This window comes from Acanthisitta chloris, unplaced genomic scaffold (genome assembly GCF_000695815.1).
Source record: "Acanthisitta chloris isolate BGI_N310 unplaced genomic scaffold, ASM69581v1 scaffold13567, whole genome shotgun sequence".
In the NCBI taxonomy this organism is placed as follows: Eukaryota; Metazoa; Chordata; class Aves; order Passeriformes; family Acanthisittidae; genus Acanthisitta; species Acanthisitta chloris.
Genome location: NW_008682129.1, coordinates 11,936 through 37,152, shown reverse-complemented (window position 1 = coordinate 37,152; position 25,217 = coordinate 11,936). Strand labels below are relative to the sequence as shown.

General features: G+C 40.0%; 1 protein-coding gene across 1 annotated transcript in view; it reads left to right on the top strand.

The window, feature by feature from the left end:
* Positions 1 to 24,242, top strand: part of GTF2F2 (general transcription factor IIF, polypeptide 2, 30kDa) — a gene marked incomplete at its 5' end in the record, with an annotated part of 77,301 nt that extends 53,059 nt beyond the window's left edge. The window contains 3 exons of the mRNA XM_009078400.1: positions 13,279 to 13,378; positions 19,260 to 19,403; positions 24,123 to 24,242. Coding sequence (XP_009076648.1) covers positions 13,279 to 13,378; positions 19,260 to 19,403; positions 24,123 to 24,242 — 364 coding nt within the window. The remainder of the gene's footprint in view (positions 1 to 13,278; positions 13,379 to 19,259; positions 19,404 to 24,122) is intronic.
* Between the last annotated feature and the right edge of the window lie 975 nt (positions 24,243 to 25,217).

Here is a 25,217-nt window from a genome sequence, read left to right as displayed (position 1 = left end):
TAGAGATGCTTATAACTTTATTTTTGTACAAAGACAGTAACGACAAAAATTAATACATGTCCTTTGAGGTGGTAGTATTATATAAACCAAAAGGAACTTAATAGGAGATATGGCAGTGGGGAATGTACAACTTGCTCTTTCAGAGAATCATCAAATAGTTTGGGTTGAAAGGGATCTTAAAGATGATCTAGTTATAACACCCCTGTCATGGGCAGGGACACGTTCCACTAGAAAGGCTAGTAAATTAGTAAGTATATGTGATATACCATGATTGTTGCTAAAAGTATGCCATGTATGCCACCAAAGAGGTAACAGGTACGCAAGAATTCATATTGTTCTGAGCTGACCTGTATTTACTGCTGCGTATCCTCTGCAGACAGCATCATCTGTATTGTTTAGGTCTGAGAACTTCTCCCATTGATGTTAAATGTTTTTAAAACATTTACAGCTCTAAATGTCTCTAATACTAAAGTAATCTTCTATAAAGTTACAAACATTTTAGCATTTCTAAGTGTGGTGGGTTAGCCTTGGCTGGCTGCCAGACACCCAACCCAGCTGCTCTCACTCTCCTTCCTCAGCAGGACAGTGGGAAAAAATAACAATTAAAATATCTTGGATTGAATTAAAGGCAGTTTAATGAGAGAAAGCAAAAGAAAAACATAGATTTATTCTCTACTTCCCATCAGCAGGTGATGGCCAGCCACTTGGTGGGAAGCAGGGCCCAGTGTGCATAGCAGCTACTTTGGAAGACAAGGACCTTAATAACAAATGTCCCCTTCCTCCTCCTTTCTCTTAGCTTTGATTGCTGAGCATGACATTGTATGGGATGGGATATCCCCTTGGTCAGCTGGGGGCAGCTGTCCTGGCTGCATCCCCTCTTGCCCACCCACAGCCTCCCAGCCTTTGGGGGGTGTTGGAGAGACAGCCTTGGTGCTGTGCAGGCATTGTCCCTCAGCAGCCAACACCTGCATGTGTTACCAACATCCTCCTAGACACTACATGGGCTGCCATGGGGAAGGCTAAGCATATCCCACTCAGAATGAGTTCACTGAGATATGCTGTTTTACACTGCCATTTGGTACATATATGCACACTGAATTAAAAGTTGTACAGGTTTTGGAACACCACTACTCTTTTCTCAGTAGGGGTTTCAAGTTATATTAATAGAGTAATCATGGTTTCACATTATATTTCATGTTTGGATTTATTGGCTAACAAATTCAGTTCTATGCGAGTTAATGACAAACCAATGAAACTTGTGTGTGGCATTTCTTCTTGTATGTATTTATTATTTTTTTTAGTTGCAGCCTTAGGTGTAATTAAGGAAAACTATGCAGAGCAAGCTTTAAAATACAATGGTCCTGAAACATCTTTCAAGACCTTTTTTTTTTTCTGTGGAAGACACACTCGACCAAATTATGCCTGCATGTAGTCTGCTTTCACACAGATCTTACGGAAAACCCAATTATCCAGCTTCCTGTTAGGGAAGCTAGACAATGTTTGTGCTTCAGCCCTTAACTGGTTTTGGAATTTGTCATGCCAGACAAATCCATAATCAAATCTTTGGGGCTTTTAATTTAATAACAGAATAGGTATGGCTTCACAAAGTCTGGGTGAGTTTCTTTGTGTTCACAAATAGCAAGCACTCTTCTGAAAATCTGTAATTAAGAGGAGACTACTAATGTAGCAGAGCTCAGAAATGCATGGAGCTAAGTATATTCCTTAACAAATAAATTCTCTAGGGAGCGTTCAGAAGATAATGTTCTGAACTACTAAGCTCATGTTGTTCATTTCTTTGAAACAAAGTTAGTTTTTGAATTATTTTTTTCAAATGCAATATGTAATCTTATGCTTTCTGGACTCAGTTGCCTCAAAAACTAGCCATAACCTTCTTGTGCCTGGTGGTCATCACTGTGCTTTTAAAAGAAAAATATTTTGAAATAACTTTGAAAATTGTTGGTTTAAAGCTATGGCAGAGCTCAAAGCTGAGTTTTGAGCCTCAGGTTCTAGATCCTGAAGGTATTTGCAGTTTACTGAGTGAGAGCTCTTATCAGGGCTAATGGTGATACATCTGTGGTTTTGATAAGCACCACCCTGAAGATGATGCACAGAAGCCAAGTAAGGCTTTTTAAGAAAATAACACTCATGTTTGCCTCCTGCAGCAGAATTTAAAAGACCAGACCCTGAGGAAGACAATTCGAGCTGAAGTGAATGATGCAGGGCTGGTGTAAAACCATCCTTCACAACCTGGCAAGCAGGAGCAGAGTCCTGCAGGAGGTGCCCGTGTGGTGCCTCTTCTTTCCCCACTGCCACCACCTCCCAGCTGCACAGCAGCCCAGCAGCTTCCACGCCTATTCCTGCTTGCTGGGCTCCCTCCACACGGCTGGTTTCTACCTCTGGCTTTGCTGTAGCTGTGCACCTGCTTGCTCTGCTTGTGGGAGAACAGTTCCCACTTGAACAGGTGAGGGATGTCTTGCAGTAGTTTTCAAGTGGAGGTATGCAGGTATGTAATGGATTAGGAGAAGGAGCTGGGGGAGCACTTGTTTTGCAGAATAGGAGGAGGTACAATGTAATTAAATTATTTGAGCAAATAGATCAGTAGTGCTGTACAATGGGCAAAGGAAATACAGTTGGCTGAAAGAATGATGATCAAAGTTCAAAAAAATACCCCAGTTTTCTGATTTAACTGTTATATCTTTCGGTCTGTTCTTCAGTTTGCTGTGTTACATTTCTTGGGGTTTTTTTCTGTGGCTTACAGGGGAAACTGGTAAGTTTTCCAGTTGGGGGATAAGCAAGACTGCTTTTTCACATGGACTGAGGTGAAAGACAGGTTCTTTCCTGCGTTTGCTATGTTTTTTATAGTGTAGGGTTCCTAGGGTTGCTGAGCCTACACAGCTCTTCTTTTTAACTTAATGCTGATTTTGTTTGGATTAAGCATAATTTCAGAGTTCATTACAGGGGAAACTGGTAAGTTTTCCAGTTGGGGGATAAGCAAGACTGCTTTTTCACATGGACTGAGGTGAAAGACAGGTTCTTTCCTGCGTTTGCTATGTTTTTTATAGTGTAGGGTTCCTAGGGTTGCTGAGCCTACACAGCTCTTCTTTTTAACTTAATGCTGATTTTGTTTGGATTAAGCATAATTTCAGAGTTCAAACCAATTTGCAGAAAGTGAAGAGGAGCTGGGAATTATGTTGGGTGGATTAATTTAGCAGTTGAATTGAATGCGAGCTAATTCAGCAGTTTAGAGCAACCATACGGTTAAGCTATTGAACAGTAGCTGAACTGTGTGAGATTCTCTTTTAAGCTGTGGAAGGCAGTATATAGTCATTAACACATGGACATGCACAATGCATTCTCCCAGCAGCTTCCTTTCAGTGCCCTTTGCAGCAGTCCCTTGCTGGTTGTTTATTTTAACAGAAGGGAGGTGGAGGTCCTCAAAGAAGGTGTTCCACTATCTGGCATTTTAGGTCTGAAGGGTAAGGAAGAAAGAGGCAGAGGAAAAACCTCGAGGATTTGAGCCAGCTAGGTTTTCTAGGAAGGCAAACCAAATGTTTTCCAGATTGCCACAAACTGTTAAATTGTTTACAGTAAATTTTAGCTGGAAGATCCCCAATGGAGCCAGATGCCGTGGCTGTTTGCAGAGCGATCGGAGGAGTGGTGAAGTATCTGGGAAGTGGAGTTTGAGAGATGGGAGCGTGTAGTTGGAAGCAGAGTGCTGGCAACTGTAACTTGATAAAGACTTTTTGCAGGAGAATGGGAGGAGAAGTTCAGATTGATAAGATTTATCTGAGAATGCTGTAGGTTTGGGGTTTTTTTCCTTTGAGGACTTGTAGCCAAGAGTCTGCCTCTGTTTTCATCTCCTCTTTAGCTGTGAGCAGTTTCATTGCAGAGTGAATTGTCTGAGCTTGTAAATCATCCAGTCTTTTACCAGTAATTCAAGACCAGTATTCAGTACCTTGCAGGGTATGGTAAAGATGTACCTTTTCTGTCTAACAGACTACTACTTAGAATTCTCTTTTAGTGTCCCCGTTAACAAAGTGTTACACAATTTCTGGATCTGCAAAAGTATTTGGCTTTGTGTGCCTGTACTTAAAAATCCCTGTTATATCTACCAGTGGTTTCAAAGCATCAACAAGCACAGCAGATTAGTTTTGGCAGGAAAACAGGAAAAAAAATGAGACAAGTCTACTTATTTTAGTTTCAAAAATAATTAATAGTTGAGAATTTAAAATTCCTCTTCTAAAATCAAAATTGAAATAGTGTCTGACAAATAAATCCATTTGTTATGGAGAAATATGAGGACTGAGGAAAATGGAAGCAGGAAAAGAAACTGCATCTTTGAAAATGGAAGTGGGAAAGGAGCCTTTAGCTATAAAAACATGATTAAAAGGTATAGACATGCAGTGCCTCTTCATAATTTTTGCTTTTTGAATCATGACAGGATGTTTTTCTATAAATAACATAGAGTAGCAAAATTGAAATTGTATCACTGGATACTCTTCCATCAGTAGTACACAGGAGGAAAACTTTGATTATAATTTCATTTTTATAATGGTAATTTCTGTCTTTAAAAATTATAAGTAACTAAAGGTAACTTCATTTTAAAAGATGTTTTGACTTGGTTTATACTCTAGGATATCAGATTTTTTACTTCCTTTTTATCTCCTCAGCCATCGAAGTATAATATTGGCACCAATAGTCATATGATATCAAAGACTATACTGAAGTTGAAGTTCTTAAACAGGAAACAGTTTATAGCTGCAAGTACAGGTGCACACACTTTCAAACAAATTGTTCATTCGCATTGGTGGGAGAGTGAGCAACCCAGGGTAGTCAAAATGGACCTAAAATACAGATCCCGATGGTCTCCAAAGCTTGGATAAGAATAGGACTCCAAACTGCATCGTGTTCAGAAAAAGATGTGCATGGTGTAATCTCCTTGGGGAAGAATGTGCCCTTTAGCTCTGCTTTTGTTTGTTCTCAAACTTGGTCTTCTTGCCTTGTGTTGGGCTGAAAACTGAGGACAGAGATGTGCATGCTATGTGTATTAATAAAAAAACGTTGAAGGTATGGTAGGAACCAATAACGGAGGGTTTGTTTCCCTTCTGGGCACTAATTGAATATGATGACCATAGGTTGCAAAGGACTGAAAAATCCTGACGTTTGTAACAACTGCAGACCTGAAAACTCTGCTCTTCCAGAGTACATGAATTGTCATAAGGCAGTGTTCATTTCTTTGCAACAAGAGATAGGACAAGAGCAAACAGCCTCAAGCTATACTAGGGGACGTTTAGGTTGGATATTAGGAAACATTTCTTCACTGAAATGGATGACAAGCATTGGAACAGCTGCCAAAAGAAGTGATTGAGACACTGTCCCTGAGGGCATTTTAAAGGTGAGTAGGGACATTTGGTTTCTTGGTGGACTTGGCAGTGCTGGGTTAATGGTTGGAATTGATGATCTCAAACGTCTTTTCTAACCTAAATGGTTCTGTGATGCTGTGAGGCTTTTCCATCCATCCATAACCTAACAGTGCTGAAAGGGCCTTTTCACTTGGCATGAGGGCGATGCTATGGCCCAAGTCATGACCTAAGTCCTCATGGAAGGACAAAGAGGGTTGAGAGGGTGCCTTGCTTCACAAGGGTGAGTGGGAATCTGTGCCCTTAAGGATATGTGATCAAGGACGTTTTTTGGTGCAAAAAGGCTGCAGAGTAAAGGGGGGAAGCAACAAGCGAAACATACAGAGACACAAACCTGAACAGACAAGCTTAATGGAGGCAGAGACAAGGGATTGAGTGCAGATGACACAAAGTTGGAGGGGAGTGTCGATCTGCTGGAAGACAGGAGGGCTCTGCAGAGGAACCTGGATAGGCTGGAGAGATGGGCTGATTCCAACAGGATGAGATTTAAAAAGGCCAAGTGCTGGTCCTGCACTTTGGCCGTACCAATCCCATGCAGCGCTCCAGACTGGGGACAGAGTGGCTGGAGAGCAGCCAGGCAGAAAGGGATCTGGGAGTTTGGATAGATGGAAAGCTGAACATGAGCCAGCAGTGTGCTCAGGTGACCAAGAAGGCCAATGGCATCCTGGCCTGGATCAGAACAATGTGGTCAGCGGGGATGTGATTTCTGCCCCTGTACTCGGTGCTGGTGAGACCACACCTTGAGTCCTGTGTACAGTTCTGGGCCCCTCTGTTCCGGAGGGATATTGTGGTGCTGGAGCAGGTCCAGAGAAGAGCAACGAGGCTGGTGAAGGGATTTGAGCACGAGTGCCATGAGGAGAGGCTGAGGGAGCTGGGATTGTTTGGCCTGGAGAAGAGGAGGCTCAGGGGAGACCTTATCACCCTCTATAACTACCTGAAAAGAGGTTGTAGTCAGGTGGGGGTTGGTCTCTTCTTGCAGGGAACTAGCAGTAGGACAAGAGGGAACAGACTCAAGCTCTGCCAGGGGAGGTTTAGGTTAGATATTATGAAGACATTTTTTACAGAGTGATCAGACATTGGAATGGGCTGCCCTGGGAGGTGGTGGGTTCACCATCCCTGGAGGTTTTCAAGATGAGACTGGATGTGGCACTTAGTGCCATGGTCTAATAACAAGTTGGATTTGATGATCTTTGAGGTCTTTTCCAACCCAGTTGATTCTATGATGATTTGTCAGCCACACTAATGCATGGGCTAGGTATAACCTCACTTAACAGTCACATTGCATAGAAGATATCTCTGAGTTCATGATTCCTTTTTGAGCTTAACCTTGGATAACACGCTTCCACCCTGTCCCCAGTGTGGACCAAGTACTTCCAGAGCCTGACAGAACACTTCTAGAGGAAGTCTCTGTAGACACATGTGAGCTTGATTAAAAATATCTCTGATGCCAAGCAGATGTTACAATTTTCTTCATGCTAATTGCATTAGGGCATCATTTAACATGTATAAAGTTGGGCATCAAATAAATAGAGAAAATTACTCAGTTATATCATTCCTAGAGTACTAAAGTAGGTCTTATTTTATCTATACGTTATTTATTCTCACAACCTCAGCCAAGAAGGTTTTAATAAATTTCAATACTACACTCAGAGAGGAAAAGTGGGAGTTGTTTTAATCAATTATTCACATTTTGTCAAACCAGAAAATAGAATGCATAAGAAAACAGCCATTCATATAATCTCGTATTCTGTACTGAATGAAGATACATAGGATTGGAGTCTTCAGTTGTACTGTGGTGCCTGTATGAGTATTAGACATGAAATTATCATATATTCATAGGATTCATTGCTCAGCCTATATCATATATAGTTGAAGATGTCAACTTCACAAAAATCTAATTGGTTTCCTGAACATGTAGTAATTGCAGCACTTTTCTTGAAATGCCAGGTTTTCAGGACTTGAAATTAGTTATAAATCATACTCTGTATTAATAATCTGAAACACTTCGTTATTTAACACTGGCAAATGCTCATCTTAATACCATTTCCATTCAGTTTATGCTCTTCTCTGTCTGCCTGAGTAGTCTTTAAAAATGGGGACAGACTCACTTTTTGCTTTGACTGGGTGTAACACTCAGAGTCTGAAGGAGAGCAGTGGATTTATCTATGCAATACTGTCTTCTGCCTCCATTTAACCAGAGACAGTAGGACTACCTGCAATGAAACACAACATGATGAATTTGTGTGTTGCTAGTTCTTACCTTTCAGAATAATGACAGACTGTTTTCTGCAGCAACAGATTGTTGTTTTTATTATTAGATAATGTGTATTTTCACTGGTGTGGCTCAGGGGTAACCTTATCACTCTCTACAACTACCTGAAAGTAGACTGTAGTCAGGTGGGGGTCAGTCTCTTCTCCCAGGTAACAAGTGACAGGATGAGAGGACTTAGTCTCAAGCTGCACCAGGGGAGGTTTAGGTTAGACATTAGGAGGAATTTCTTCACAGAAAGGGTGGTTAGACACTGGAAGGTGCTGCCCAGGGAGGTGGTGGAGTCACCATCCCTGGCAGTGTTTAAGGAGAGACTGGCCACGGCACTTAGTGTCATGGTCTAGTGACATGGTGGTGTTAGGTCATAGGCTGGACTTGATTTCAGAGGTCTTTTCCAACCTGATTGATTCTGATGATTTCCTGTGTTGTTTGTGCTTGGGTACTGCCATGGGATTGTTTTAGCAGGATGGCCCACAAGGTACAGAATTCTCACGGAACAAAAACTTTTAAGTTTCAGTGTCTCATAGTAGTGTTCATCTCTTGCCCATCATGTGCTTCTTTCTTACACTACCAATATTCTTGTCTGGAAGAAAATTAAAAATTGGAGATACTACCTGAACCTCAGCAAGGTACAATAGTCCAAATGTACACAAGAGAAGCAAGTGTGAGGATGTATTGTTGCCTTTATTTTATTAGTTTGTTTTGGATGAGATTGTTCAGGATGTACCCACCTCTGTCATGGTTGGGATGCTTAGCAAAATAGGGAAGCAAAGAAAAAAAACTTCATGGCCCATATCAGGCATCATGAAACTTCATGTAATGCAGCTGTCAATGTTTGGTTCAAGTACAGAATTACTGAGTGAAGGACCATGAGAGCATTAGTCCTTAGCTTTCAGTTCCCTGGTACTGGGCTGGGAACTTATATGAGGAGTCAGAAAAATAAAAAGCTGCAAAACTGTGAAGAGCTGGAGAAGTTGTGTTTCTTCCCCTCCAAAGCTTTGGGCAGAGGGCCTGCTCTTTTCCAGTGCATCTCTACTGGTGATGTTGTAGAGAGAGAAGAAACCCTACTTTTCCTTTTTTTGCAACAGTCGGGTTGACGTCTTACTTACTAGCGCCCTGTGTACATGCAGCCAAGCACAAAAAGGTATTGAAACTTTCCTCTCTCGTCTGTACAATAATTTCTTTAGAAATGTAAAGAATTCAAGTCCTGGCAGTGTTTCTGATTAATACCTGCTTCAAATCTTTGAAACATTTGTTTTGTGACAAAAGATGAATCACAGTAGATCATCTGTTCTAAAGGTCTTTGGTTATTTTTTATTGCTGGAAAATGCATGTATTTAAAAGCCAATTAATGTCTCCCCCTAGGAATGTACATACTGTCTTCATCCGTTTCCCTGTGTGAGCCTGCTGCATGTTGACAAGTCATATAGAATTATTTCCAGCCTGTTTGAATGGCTTTCCCCCCCTGATTCAACTGTAAGCACAATGACAAATCAGAGCTGCAGTATAAAATGTATTTTGCTGGGAAATGGCCATGATGAATTCAGTGCTGTGCTGGTTACTTGCTGTATTTCAAGGCAGAAGAACTATATGTGATCTTGGGGGTGGAAGAGAAAACCACAGTGTGCAGGCTGCTGGCTGCTCTGTTGCTAATTTATTGGCAGTTTGGAGGGAAAGAAATCTGCATTCTCTTCTTATTTTTTCAGGCCAGATATTAGCATGAGTTGTGGCTTTAGCTATTTCAACAAGAGTTCAGTGGAAAATTTAATTCCTTGGAGAGTTGTGTGCAGTTCTGAGACATAACTATGGCTTTTAACTCCTGCAAATCATCATAGAGAGTAACAGGTAAAAAGCTACTGCTCCTTTAAATCATTGTCACCAGCGACTCAGATTATCTATTGATTTTTTTTTCTTTATTCCTACCAGCAGTTTCAATTAAGATTCAGCAGATCCACACTGAGAAAACCCTGTATAAAATGCTGCCTTATATTTTGGGTTAATACTGCTTTTTGAATTCTGTTTAAGAAATGAACATTTAAAAGAATTTTATCTGTAACACATTAAAACATGTGTCTAAAAGGCTAGTATAATGTCTAGTTCATAGCTTATGTATTTGTGAGTGTATAATTACTGGAATGTATAAATATATATATTTCATCAAATATTTTCAAACAGCAGCTATGCCAATTTAAAAAGTCAATTATATTCACCCAGATATACTACTTTGTGAATACAAGAGACTTGTGGCATCATTTTGTAAACAAAACCCCAAGCTTCCATGCTGTATTTTCCCTGCAAATAGTGTCTGTATCAACAAATCATGTGGACAAAATGATTGCAGGTTGTTTGTCTTTACCCTTTGTATTGCACTAAGCAAATTTCAGTGCTTCATCCACACGTGAACCATTTGCTAATTTGTGGTTTTGTAGCTCATGCATCAGTCCCTTACCTGTATTTATGCATCTTGGGGCGGCTAACTCCAAATATGTGGCAGCTGTTGTTCCACATAGGATTGTGTGATGATATTCCCCATGGAAGCCCAGTGCAAGGAAGGTAATCTGAGGCTCTGTCATTCTCCGTAAGGTCTTGAAAGCCACAGAAAAAGAAATGAAAAGGACAGCCATTAGGGAGAAGAGCAAGATGCGTGTGTAGAATAAATGCTATTAATAAAAAGGTTTGCCTCCTGAGTCACCGTGCTTCCCATATAAATTTCCATATTGGCATGTGGCCACTGCCATAATGGTTTGCATTAAAAAGTAGTATAGGGAATGTAGTATTTTTTTAGCTCTCAGTACAGCAGAAAACTAGAAACAAAAAAAGGTTAACATTTTACTGTGAGCCAGTTTTCTAAAGACCATCTGACATCTGTGGGTTGTAATTTGGAAACCTTTGGCAAGAACAACACAAATACCTCTGCAATTTCAGAGACACATTTGTAGCTGATGGATTTGTTACTTGCTATGTGTAGATCTTTCTGAAGTCTTTTGCCATTTCACAAAGGAACTTAGATGGTCCATTTCCATTTTCACTTGGTAGGCTTCCATTCCATTTCCTAAGCAAGCAGTAAGGTTTTTTTTTGCTTTCAAGATTGTGTGCTGAGGAACTTGACATGTTAAACTTAATTTCACTGCCATCAACCTTTGGAGGGAGCCTCTGAGAAGTATATTAGCTCTTCTACACATTTGGTTTTCTACTGGTTTGGAAATTGGCAGGTTAAAATAAAAGAGCTGAAATGCATATACTGCACGGTGAGTGAAAGATGTTAAGAAATAAATGGTACTTTTTATGCAAAGAAGGATAAATTTGTGGAAGCTGAAATGGAGGTTGAAATTTCCTGCATTGTAATTTTAAAATGCCGGAACAGGAAGAGACCTTGAACATTGAGGGATGTCTGAAGTTCATGACTGACAATTCATCATTGAAGGACTAATGTTCTTTGGCTGTTTTCCTGAAGAAATGGAGGATTGTAAAGAGTAATGACTACAAAACCCAGTGCAGGGAGGTTTAATCATGAAGAAATGCCCCATTAAAGCCTAGCATTTCCTGAAAATGTGACACCAATCCGATGTATTTAAGCACTGCTAGGCCCTTGTGCTGCAGCAGTAATGAGAAGGACTTGAACAGCATCACAAAGCAAATAACTACATCTGGTGCATGGGAAGTTGGTGCAGTGGCCTTGGAAGGGAAAAGAGTGACAAGAATCCCCAGTTTGTCTCCAGCAGCCCAGTCTCATAAACAGGAGCAATACCAGTAAACTGGTTGAGCGGGAAATCTCCTTTACAAAAGGAAGTATGTGGGAGGGGAGAAGTGAGATGAAAAGTAGTTAGAATGGAGGAGAGGGAGGACTGGAAAACTCTCCAGGTCAAAACAATAGGAAACGTGGTGAAGAACTGCAAACAAAAAAAAATATTTTTTAAAAAAAATAAATCCAAACAATTAAAAAATTTAAGAATTCATTGAGATGAAAAAGAAAGTAATTAAACAACAGAGAAATGGAGAAAAAGGCAGATTTGTAGAAAATATATTGATTTAGCTTTAGCCTGTGCCTCTATGTGAGACATGAGTTTAGAAGCCCTTTGGTAACCAAATCAATACAATCTTTAAAATGATTTAATTAGATTGAAGGCCAGTAGATAAACTCTTGTGGTAAGTAAAAAGTGTTCACTGTTCATTTGCCTTCCAATTGATTTTCCTTCAAGCTAAGAAAGAAACATGCTCTGTTTGGTCAGAAAGCAGCATTGATATGGAGATGTAGAATACAAGGCAGTGATTTGCCTAAGGGTAGTTAAAACTATAAAACAAGTTACAAGTCTGCAAAGATTCAAGAGCAAACAAGTTTCTCTCTATGTATGAGACAAAACTGCCCCCACTTAACTGTCCAGCAATACCAGCAATGAAGGATGATTAGCTTCATTTCCAGTTGCTACAGCTCGAGAATTGATTTCTTAATTTAATACTTCAAATGTAATTTATTTATGTTGTTCAGTTGTTAAATCAGAAGCATACTGAATTTAAATTTTAGCTTTTTCAGTCTACATTTTATCTTTACAAACCTAAATCAGTGATCTCAAACAGTGATTTTTAAAGAACTGTTTTATCACTTTTATGTGTTACTCTAATAAACATGCATTTATTATTTGAATTAATGTCACCATATTAATTTTTGTTTAGAAAGAAACAAGCATCACTGTACATTTATTGGGCTGTAAGTCTTACATTATGTTTAGTGGAAATTGACTCTTCTGCCTAAAAGATACACCTTTGAAAACAAAACAGCTTTACCAATGATTTTAACATATTAGTTGTATGTGCCATAAAGCTATTTTCTCTGAAGGGACATTGTCCTGCACCTTTCTAGAGCTTGGTTTCTTGTGTATGCATTTCAAGTAGTGCTAAACTTGAAGTAAATGGAACATTCCCTCTACCCCATCATACATCAGCTTTAAATTTCATAGAGATGAGCTTGACAAGATGTCTACAACCTCTGACCTTCTCAGAGTCTTTCCCAAAGAGTACTGAAGGTCACCTATGGCTAACTGTGTGTTTGAGACTTGATTGTACACTGGTTTGAAGCTGGGTGGATTTCTCTATCTTCATGTTTTTAAGAGTGCTCTTAAAACTGTTATTTGTGCTCTCTTACTGTACTATAATGCCCGAAGAAAGGTCACAGAAATTTGTATTTTTACATTAAAGTGTCTAAGAGAAGGTCATGGAGTCAGCAGAGGTGGATGAAAGGCTTTTTCATCCCTCAGCTGAGTAAGCTGTGAGATTCTGGGTTTGAGTTGGGTTTCATCTTGGCTTTTGGAATGAAATTTGTGTTCAGACATGGTTTTTAGTATCCTCCCTTCACAGTGGCTTGGTTTTCAGCATTTCAGTATCTTCTGTAGCGTGTAGTGCCCTAGTAATTCAGTGTCCTCAAGCAAAAACAGTGTTTGAAAAACTTAATTCAGAAAGTGCATCTGTTTTGCCTTATGATTTGTTTGCAGCTGACCTTTGATAATGGCTGGTTCATATTTGCAGATATTTTAGAATTCATTTTGAGTGTGTGCTTGTCTGAAGTTTTTATTAGTTCTTTTTTTTCTTTTGCAGATTACAGATAGAAGAATCTTCTAAACCTGTCAGGCTATCACAGCAGCTGGACAAGGCTGTAACCACGAACTATAAACCAGTGGCTAATCATCAATATAATGTAAGTAGCTTCCAGTAATTTCCCTTCTTCTCCTCTTCAGGAAGAGTTTGGCTTAAGACTTAAAATTTGCCCTGCTTTGTCCTGCAGTTCTTTTGCTCACAGTTGGCCATTGTCTTTGGAAATGCTCCATGTTATCTGGTTTCTCCCTGATTTTGTCTTCTGGGGATCTTCTTTCTATCTCAAGACAAATATCACCCTTGGGCCTAAGGTCTGCCAATTCTAACTCTCTCATGGTACCTGACAGAGGGCAGATCACCTTCACCCAAACCTTTTTGAGTGTCTTTATTACATCCTTCCTCTAGTCTTTTTTTTTAATGTAATTCTGAAGTTTGTGTATAAAAAGCAGTTCTGACTTTGTGCTGTGAGGTGTGGAAGCACTCCTTTGAGCCAAATAAAATATCATCTGGAGGAGGGTAAAAGACTTGAAAAGAATCATTAGTTTCCAGACCTTTGCAGGAATTGACAACAAGTAGAAAAGAATAACAGCTGATAATTTTTCACAGTTTCATACCTTCACAGTTCATGTTATTTGCATCATTGGCTTTGTCAATATTACACCCACGGTGCTGTTCTGGATCAGTAGATGTACATACAAACTGTAATGTCCTTTTCCTTAAAGATCCTCTTTGAGTAATTGGTATGTATGCATATAGAATCACTGTTACTGCTGAATGTGAGAAACGTTAAGTCATACTGAAAATGAGTCACTGTGTTAGTCATTTAAACTTTTACACTTTTTATTAAGATTTTATTTACATAAAACAAATGACAATATACTGGATGATATTTAAGCATTATTATGAAAGGCAGTCTATTTCCACAGAACCAAAAAAACTCGTTTCTCATGGGACTGTTTTGTAGTAGTTACTGTTCAAAGTCTGATCTGTACATAGAGGATCAGACCAATATAACAATTTCAGCTGAGGGAGTGACATTTAACCAAAATAGTCACACTGGTGTATCCTGCTATGCAGATGAGTTTTATATGAGTATGTTGGTTTATGATGCTACTGTTATTCTCCTTTAATTCTGGAATAAGCTTCTCTCTTCAGTGGGATGCTGTGCCATTTCCCTGACACTGTAGCATAGTTACAACACTATGACTTCAACCTGGAGAAAATCTTTGTGTCTTTATTCCAGTTGCAAACTGCTGTCATTGTATCATTAGAGAAATGTTTAAGTCTTGTGTGAGATGGAGAGGGTATAACAGGACATAATGAGGCCTCTTAAAAGTGATGCTCTCGTGCCCTAATTTTAATATTATTGTCGGTTACAAAGGTGTCCATGGTAATAGAAATCCATTGGCAATGTGTTTACTTTTCATGTCTACCTTAAAGGTGTTCTGATGGGAATAATCTAGCAAGACATACTTGTACCTGAGTCACCCTTGACCTTGCCTTGACTCTAAAGGTCCAGGCACAACTGCTTTCTACATCTTTCTTTTCATTAAGTCTTTTATTAAGGTTCAGGTTAGATGGCTGAAAGGCTGTACAACTGGGAGAAAAAGTCCCTGAACTTTTCAAACCTCTTGCTTGGGTTTGTCTGCTGTTTTCAAGGAGCAATTGCTTTCCTAAAGCTTGCTGCATTGCTTGTACTCATATGACTGCTGTGTTGGGGACAGGACTTCTCACAAGAAAGAAGAAAAATGGTACAAACTACCATATATGCTTATACATTCAGTCATCATCTGGTCAGTTTCTGAGGAAAGAATGAGTATGTACTAAAGAAGAAGTAAAGGGTTAACATTTCCTGAAGCATGGCTGCTTGGTGTACCTAAAAATGAACATAGAACAGGAGAGAGGGAAATAAATTACATGTGGATGGGAAATAGCAATAGCTTGTTTGCATTCAATGACTGGGAAAGCGATGAGGGGTTTTTTTTCAAAAAATTGTATTAAGCCTAACTTTTTTATTAGAAGAAATTGCAATTCCATTGCAATATATGTCAAGATAGCTTTTCTTCTCTGGGAAAGGGACCTTAATTTTCTATATATCTGTAAATGTTAGTCATGTTTACAAGGTTGCAATATTCCTGCAGCTGGAGACTTTCAAGGACTTAATTATTTTTTGTAATACAGCAGAAGAGTTCTCTAGTGATCCTTGTTACCCCTTTAGAGGCTTCTTTGTGGTTCCCTCTTCCCATCTATCCTGTACTGCAGAGGATGGTACTTGTGCTCCAGGAGGTGAGAAAACCTTTAAGACTTCTTTCAGACACCTTCAGATGAAACTTTAGATTTAGCCTCACTTCTCTATCAGCTTCGTATTAGCTGTCTACTGAAGCAGCCAGATCAGCTTCAGTATTAATGGTACCTTCAAGAAGGTAATTTTGGCAGCTTTTCAGTAAGCTTAGCCACATCCTGGGAAGGTAAACAAAAAGAAATTGATTTCAGTATGAAGTCTTGCAGGGATAAACTGACAACTTCTACGCTAAACAGCTTGTTTCAAAATGGTCCTTCCTTGAAATCAAATCATATTTGAATGCTTTTTAAATTAAACAAACACACAACTTAAAAGAAATCTAATTAGTTTGTAGTGTAGGTGCATTCGGTAATATGACTATCAAAAAGGCTTTGAGCATACTGCATAAAAGATCTTGTTTGCAAAGAAAACAGGAAGGAAAAAAATGAAAGGCTGAATTGTAACTTGCTATGAGCAGTGTATTCACAAGACAAAACAGAAGAAAATAGCAACAGAAGATACCATGCTCTTTTTTTTATTTTTGCACAGCACTTCACAATGGGCTCTGTGTGTTTAGACAACAGTGGGGGCTGGTGCTGAAGTCGGAGGGAAATGCTAGAGTGTTGCTAATTAAAATGTGGGCAACTGGGACACCAGCTGCAAATAACTTTTCAATAAAGGGAGGGTTTGATGTTCAGTTTTCTACATGAGTAGAATTCATACACTAAAGAATTCAGAATATTAGAATATTCACATTGCATTTGTATATGGAATGCAGACACTCTTATCTGATTTCCTTTAGCTCATCCAGAGAGTGTAAAATAGAAGCTCCTACTACAGAGAGTGTACTGAGGCACTGAAATGACAGAATTTATTATGCTGGGTATTACAATTTACTACAAAAGAAAAAGAAAGATTTGCATTGGTTAGAAAGATACTCTGTGTTATTTTCCAGGAGTTACATGTTTGATTGTGATCTTATACCCAGTCATGAAATAGTGCTGTCAGAGACCTAACACCAGTGAAGAATTTCCTCATTGTTCCTTTGTTCAGGAAGCATTAATTTTTAAGCAGGTAGGGTTTTTTCTCTATATGGTAAGAGTTATAGCTAGTAGGTACTTGCTAGCTAAGCACGTTTTCGCTATATGTCATTTGAAGAGGTACAAACAGTACCATGGATTTTTTGCTGTTGTTCTTAGAGATTGCCTTGAGAGTCCCAGCAGCTTTTCTCATTACGACCATGTTGCTTACCCATTATTCCCATAGCTTTGCCTTGTACAGAAGGAATAGCCTGTGTGCTTCACTCTTGTTCTTGCTCCTTAAAAACACAACAAAAACCAGAAAAGGAGTTTCTTTCATCACTTCAGCCTAACCTGAGGAGATTGCAGTTTGTTTCTGGTTTTCTTCTTCATTCTGGTTTTGTCGTTTAGGAAGGTAGAAGATCGCACAAGGGTTGGTACAATAGCTGCTGCTGTGGCAGAATGATGCAGCCTGTAACTGACTGTCTTTACCTTTTACACCACATCTTTCAACTGATGTATTTTAGAGTCAGATAAAAGTTTCCAATCTCAGAACCAGATGTATAGGTCTTTGCACTGAAAAGTGACCTCAGGTGTATACAGGAATCCAGAACTCAGTCAAGCAAATAGATACACCTTCATCTCTCCTGGCATCTTCTTGACTTGAACTCTATAAAAGTGTTGGGTGCTTTTCTGGGAGCAAATTAAGGCTAGATAATCCATCTCCTCTTCTTGTAAAACATTAACATGTGCATGTATTCAAAACATTTTTAATGTCCTTAGTCCGAGTTTCCCATAAGGCAGTGTCTCAAATGTAATAGGGCTCTACTGAAAATCCAGTAGAGTGTTTTTTACTGATATCAGTTGTGGCCTGATAAGCAACTGCACAGGGAAACTGGAAGATTCTGTGGATCCCTAAGTCAAAAAAGGATGAAAACTCAGGCTCAAGAAGGTGGCTGCAGGTGATTGCAGTGGCTAATTAGAAAACTCTGCTTCCAGGAGAATACAGGGTCAGTGTCTTGATACCATAAAGTTGTAGGTGTGCTTTCCTTCCCATGTCATACAATATATCCTACAGGGTAGTAATTTCTGTGTTTGACCATGAACTACCAAAGGGAAAGAATCTGGAGCAGTTTTCAAAGAGTTCTTCTTTAAATGCAGAGGCTAAAGAGTTAAATAATTACACTAAACTGTATTATAGTGGTTAAAAATCAATTGTGTGGTGGGTTTGTGTGGTGAGATTGTAGCTTTTATAACACTAATGTACAGCTGGATAAGCAGACAAGCCCATCTAAGGTTTCAAGCAGAAGCTACAGACTTCAAGCTACAGGTTGGGAACAATTGCTCTATATTCAATTTAATGATGTACGTCCATTTCAGGATTTGAAGGAGCGCGTTGGCTGGCCAGAGACCTGTGAGCTATGGCAAAGGTGGTAATAGTCTTTAACACTTTGGGACAGCTACCAAGAGACAGGCTATTTTCACTGCAAGAGTGGGAGGGAGATAGCTGGCAAGGAAACATAGGAAATTTTTATCCGAAGGTCTTCCTTTTGAGTATCGTGTTTGAGACATCAGAGGTAGAATGAGTCCCATGCAGTATTATCCCACTTATAGCCATGCACGTGTCCCTTATTGATCACATGCATCTTTTCTGCTGTACATTGTGCTGCTATGGATTCACCCACGCAGTTTGCCTGAAGGAACTTGATGATTTCATGAGTTATATTACCTTCTGGATCACTTCTGTTGGTTCCAAGGAGCTTGATGGTTTTCTGTTACTGAGGGTGGTGTTGGGGGTGGATGGGGCGATGTGCTGGCAGGTGTTCCTGTTGGTGCTCTGTGGTGATTGGGGTTTTTTTGGGTCGTGCTGGTCTGTGCAAATCTTGCTTTCTATGATGAATCAGAGGAAGTATTTTTGGAAGCGATAAAAGTTGCTGCAAAAAGATATGGTCATCTTCTGCAGATTATAATCGTTAAGCAATTTTTAATATGCATTTTGAAATAGAATGATGTATGGCAGCAAGGGGCCTCTACCTGCTTAGAAGGTTTAGTTTTTTGAACTGGTGTAACTCTGGGTGTGCTGCTTGGGCATCTCCTGAAGAGAAACCATCCATGACATCAAAGCATGTCTTCCCTTGGTGAAGATTGGTTGTGTATTGACTGAGTGGATGTCTTGAGTGCCATTTCTGGAGCAGATGAGGCAATGTCCAAGGGCCATCTGAGCATTCTTTGGGCAGGTGGTTGTTATCACTGTAGATGTAGCCATGGTGGTCTCTGGATTTTCCCAGGTATAGCAAGTTGTAGGTTGTTTGACATTTGTCATTACACTTCAGAAGCTGATACCAACAGAGGTGGAGTGAACATACCATCTCAGTTTGGATACCCATACTAATATTAATTCTCTCTCCAGGTTTGGGCACATCATACAGGTTCTGTTTCTGCAATTTTTTCAGGTCAAAGAAGAGATACACATCTGAAAAACTTATTGTGCTGAGGACAAAATGCTTGGTTTCTGTTCACAGAAGAACATTTGAATGCTCAAAAGCAAATTTCCAGATGAAAAGCACTGAGTCATTGAACAGTGTTTTATTAAATAGAAGAGGTATTTGTGTCTTAATGTTCAGCACTGAGAATTATACAGCATTACATACAAATGTATTTAAATTGTGTTTTATAACTGATAGATTGAATATGAGAAGAAGAAGAAAGAAGATGGAAAACGAGCTCGAGCTGATAAACAACAAGTGTTGGACATGCTTTTTTCAGCCTTTGAGAAACATCAGTATTACAACATTAAAGACCTGGTGGACATAACCAAACAGCCTGTGGTATGTACTAGAAGTCTTGTAGATACAACCATTTTCAGTAGTTACTATCGTGTATATTTTACATACCTAGAAAATCATTTAATATTTATTAATGCCCTTGAAACTGCTCTCTAAATATGTTTTACAACAAACAGAAATCATCAGCTTTTCACTTCACCATTGTAGGACTGTGTAGGACACCAAGCATTGCAGTGAGAATGCTTTTTCTTGACAGTGATGGTTTAAATAACCTGATTGGTCTCTTTCATACTTATATTTGCTTTACTAGAAACTAAATTCTGTAATGCTCTCATGTCTTCCCTGCTACTCCGGTCCCCACTAAAGCCTAGTTATCATGGCAGCAGACAGCCTGTGTAAGCGTGTGGTCAGCCCTTCCTTCAGCTTCTGAACTTTATCTTGGCACAGGAACAGCAGTTGCTATTCTTCTGTGGGTCTAGAAATTGGTGTTTCGTGGAACTAGTATTAAATGCAGGCATTATCCATGTTAGGAGCTCAGGCATCATGTCCACACCCTCAAAATCACTGGATTTCCTTTACAAATAGAGTAATTTTTAGGTGAAGAGTTTAGGTGGTTGATAGTTAGGATTTATTTTGGGGGCTTTTTAAACACTGTTTTGATACACAAAGAAGGAAAGCATGGAGACATCTGCTTATGTGATGGTTTTGTTATCTTGCAGAGTCTGACAGCCTTTTCATCTATGAACCCTAACTCTCCAGTTCTTTTCCTTCTTCCCTTGTTCAAGCTTTCTCTGAGCAGAGCAGGTGGGAGTAGGGAGGTAACGATGACATGTGAAGTATCTTTGGTGCTTTTGATGTTTTTCACTGGCAACTGGAATATCTATCCTCAACCCAGATGCAGATTTCAGAAGACTTAAAGGGACTTAAATCTGTTTGAGTCTAAATGGAGCAACAGTGTCATGGGTTGTTAGAGCTAAGGCAGCAGGAAGAACAGTGGCAGCTGGATTATGGAAAAAATACTCCTCTGCAAAAAAAAGGGGGTAAAATGAATATGCTTACTAGTTATGCCTACCTCATGTTTAGGATTAAGTGTATCTGTTAAGTCAGAGCATTTGTATGAGGTGCACAACCTTTTTTGTTTAGAAGCTGCACAAAGATACTACCCAACTCAAATTCATGTTAGGTTCACAGTGTTCTCGTACCTTGGAAGAAACTAGTTGGATGACATATTTGTGTCTCCTATTCCATTCATTTATTTCATGAGTCAACTCCTTATCTCTGTGGATCATGGGAACTGAGAAGGAGGAAGGAATAGGAGGAAGATATGGAGGGAACAGCAAGATATTTTAATGTTTTTTTTTGTAAGAGAGGTGTGACAGTCACTATCTCGATCACTTTGAATGTAAGTAGGTGCAGATTTATCCTGTGTAGCATGACATCAGCTAGGAATAGTCATCCACAACTCCCACTTAAGCCACTGGAGAACTGGAAGTTACCAAAAAATAAGGGTCTTTTTCTTATGTAATGGTAAATGCAAATAGTAAATTAAACCCTTGCTACAGAGTACATTGCACGTTATGCAAGAAATTGCTGCCTTCTTTATTTGTCATCATGAAATCACAAAGCAAGTCTGTTCTGAATGCAAGCTACTGTTATATTAGGGAAACCTGGGTTTATTTGTTTTCCATTTTAATAAAAAATAGCAATTTGCAGTAGTAGGCAAGTCTGTTGCCACCTACCCAGACATAAGTACTGAGTGCTCCCTGGAAATAATTCTAGATTTGAGCTTCGTGGCTGAGAACATAATAGGCTTTTTTTGTGCGCAATCAAATATTTATGAAGAATGGAACAGGTATGGAACCAGTGGTCTAAGATGAACTGTATTTTTAAAATACGGAGTACATTGTTTGCTTTTTTGGTTTTATTTTATCTTTAGGTAATGGATTTGTTTCCTCCTCAAGGTTTATTTTCCCTTCAAAGTTTCAGGATTTTCAGAGCTTAGAATTTAACTCCTCAGAATTTTGTATCTCATAATTCTGTAATAACATATCACTTTTCCTAGTAAAAATCATGAAGGTGCACAGAGCAGAGGATGCCTTAGATGTACAAATTACATACAGATGAGTTTCTTTGTTAGAACTGTATGTATGTAAACATACTGAATCCCATTCTGAGAAAAAAATGTGGGCCCCTGATAAGCACTCACCAGGCTCTAAAATTCAGTGTTGGCATAACTGGGGGAAGTGTGGGGTTTCTCTCACTGGTAGGGTACCTGAGTAGTTTGCTTCAAGATGTACAGGCCAGCCTGGTACAGTGCAGACCCAGGTGGAAAGTCCTGGTTTCTACAAGTCATCCTGTAGAAAAATCATAATGTCCCCTGAACTCATCTCATCAAGCCACTTGCTCTCAAGTACAGAACAGCACAGCAGGAGTATCCCCAATTCATAATTGTCTAAAAACTCCAACAGTTCTGTGTTGTCTGTGCACACACACTGATTTTTGGGGGGTTAGCACTCTCAGCTGCCCTTGCTAAAACCACTGCTGCTTTGTTTCCCCCTGCAGCAAAGATGGCAAATAGAAGTATGTTGTGAATCCTCAGTTGCTGCAGTTCTCTGTTCCAGCTGAAGTGCCCTTGTGACCCAGGCATTACCTTGCTATAAGTTTGGGTTGATTTTGTTCCATTTCATTATGCTGTTGAGTGAAAACTTTTGGAAGTTCTGCCCTAAGAGAACCAGAACTGCTTGGAGAATTGGGTCTGAACACTACTCAGAATTAAAATTAACCTTTGTATAGGTAGATGGGTGCTTTGGAGGAGTGAGCAAGTAGTGAGAAGTGAGAACTGCCTCCTGCAGTATGTCACCCAAAGACACTGCTGCCAGACAGCAGTGAGCCACGGGGAGCTGCGCACTCTGCTGTGCCCAGCAGCGTCCTCACACCTTGTGACCAGGTGAGGTCTGTCAGCCCAGCACTGCATGTGGATGGACTTCATGGCACTAAGTGCCATTGGGTTTTTTCCCAGTGCTCAGTAATGTATCCCTGTGGTCTAGAGCAGAATTGAGCCTTGTATCCAACTGTCTCTCCCACCCACTCTGCTGTTTTGCAGTGTCTGTCAGTGACACCCCCGAAATCTACCTCGTGTGCACGCACAGGCATTGCCAACAAAGCAGTGCACGTGCAGGTGTACACTTCCACACGTGCTCGTGCAGAAGTCACTTTTTCACCTGCTTTCAGCGGCTGAAAAGAGCAGAGGTCGCAGCGGCAATGCCGTTGTGCAGAAACATCTGCGCAGCACTCGCTGCTGTGGCCAGCGCATTTGTCTTGGGTACCTGACTGTGCAGTAGTGACGGCATCTCTGCAAGGTGTGTGAGCGGTGTACAGCGATCTCCTGCTGCCACCTGCCGGGGCGGCGCCTCCAGCGCTGGGAGCTGTCCCCGCAGGGCTCCCTGCTCGCAGCTCCCGTAGGCAGCACGGAAACACGACCCTAGCGAACGGCTCTGTGTGTGCACCTTTCTTACTTGTTGGACAAACACCCCGCGTTGATTTGAGATAGGGTTTTAAGAAGAATTTTGCTACACTGGTCCAAAAATGTTATCATTAATGCGGAATCTGTAGGGGTTTTTTTGCTTTGCATATTTTTGATGTGTACCTGGAGAGAGAGAGCAATGATTGGATTTACTAAAAGAGACTTCTTTTACTGGGTGAGAACATACTTTTTATTTCTTTATTTCCTAGCGTTTCCACTTAGCAAAAGGTGGAAGAGCTAAGGAACAGACTGGACTATCAGCCTTTCTTTTTCTCCCTGTGTCCTCAGCAAATATTTGCTGTTTTTAATGAGTTGGAGTATGTTGGTATTTGCGCTTAGTGTAACTGTAGTTGCAGAAAATACAAGCATTCCAATAACTTCAGCTCAACATATGCACTCGAGGAGGATTAAATTGCTCAAACTAAAGCAAGTATGAATTTAATGTGGGGATTCTTAACTGTGGTCTGCAGTTGCCATGGCAATCCACTCACATCGGTCCCAGTTAATATTTAAACAAACAGCAAATGGCTTTCCGAGAATTACTGGTGTCTCTTATAAAGAGTAAAGGAGGGCAATGCTAGTGAGCTGTGGCTTGTCAAAGGTTATACTACTGGTATCGTAGCTTTACGCGTTTTGGGTTTTTTTCTGTCTCTTCCAAACCTTAATATTTTAATGTATTAGAAAATTCTCTTACACCGACTCAGATCACCTCAGAAAATGAGGCCATAATAAAATGCTTAAAGCTTTGCAAAGTGGCATGAAACCCAACAGCTTGGGGCTTTGATGGAGTCTGAATAAAGCAAAGAGTTTCAAGATATTTCCAGCCCAAGCAAGAACAAAGGCCAAGAGCTTTTAGCTCAAGTGCAGGAATTCCAGCAAGAGGAAGATGTGTGAGATAACTTCAGCATTGCCTTCCCAAGAGGTGCTGGGAGCTTCATGTCAGCAGCTGCCAGCATCCATCCATAGTACTTGCCTCTCACAGGGATTGCCTGGGAGCTGTCGGCCCTGGGGCTCAGGGGCTCCCTGCAGCATCCCTGGAGCTTACACCCAGGCTGCTCTAATCCCTGTTGGTGCTCGAGGGTTGAAGTCTTATCACAAAGACTTTATGGCACAAGTTAGTACAGATCAGCCAACCTTGCTGTCTGCCCCTCATGAACTGAGTTGATGTGATCAAGCAGATTGTGTAGAAAATGTGGCAATTGCCTGTTTGTATAATTTGAATTTTTGTTTCCTTTCAGATATACTTGAAAGAAATTTTGAGAGAAATAGGAATCTACAATGTGAAGGGGACCCACAAAAACACATGGGAGCTGAAGCCAGAATACAGGCACTACCAAGGAGAAGAAAAGAGTGATTAACATAAGTATTTATGAAGCAAGAGAGAGTTAGGGTGATTGCACTGAGGGAACTCTGGTGGGTTTACAAACAGGACTGAGTACAGTGCAATTCTGCAAAAATAAATTAAAGCAGTTGATACTTTGTAATTTTCTGTAGCTTTTTTACCCCAGGACTATTTCTTGTATGTTTCTATAAGTGCTTTGTCTTTTGACAGGAAAAAAATATTTATAGGATAAACTTGTATTAGATTTAACTTTCTTAGAAATCTTTTAAGTTCTGATCTTACTTTTCCTTAATAGCTTGTGGCTTTTTCAAGCCTCACTGACTGTGAAGGAAAATGTGTCCTAAAGGGATCCTTAACTTTGTGGGTTTGCATTCCAGTATAACCAGGTTAGTGCCCTCAGTTCTGCTGAGATCTGTCAGAGCTTTGTCTGGAAGGCTGCAGAGATGCACAACTCTTTGTACAATGTTTGGGCAGAATGGACATGATGCTCCTTTTGGGATCAGGCTTTAGGAAAAAGAGCCACAGCCATGGTGCTCATCACAGTCCTTAGACTCCATGGGAACAAATCAATGCAGTTAAAAACCTTTAAAGCAAAGGCTGCAGGCTACAGGTCAGTGGGAAGAGGTCAGTCCCCTCCAGCTGATTAACTGAGAAAAAATTGAAATGCCTGTTAGGTACAGCAAGAAATAATTTTATCTTTTGTTTGTTTTTTATGCTGATACCTATGTTTCGTTAAAGCCTATCAATAAAAGCATTGTTTTAATTTGTACCACACCACGATCTACATGATTGACTGAACACATTGTGATTTAGATGGAGTAGGTATGAAGGTTTTTTCAAACCATGTCTTTATGGCTGGCTGTGCCACTGGGGTTCTGTGTATTGGAAAAGATTGCTGAATGTGTCTGTTTCTGTTCTTCCATTTTTGAAATGCACATTGCAGGGGTTGTCTATTCAACATCCTTTTTGGGAGGGAACAGGAAGGGACTAT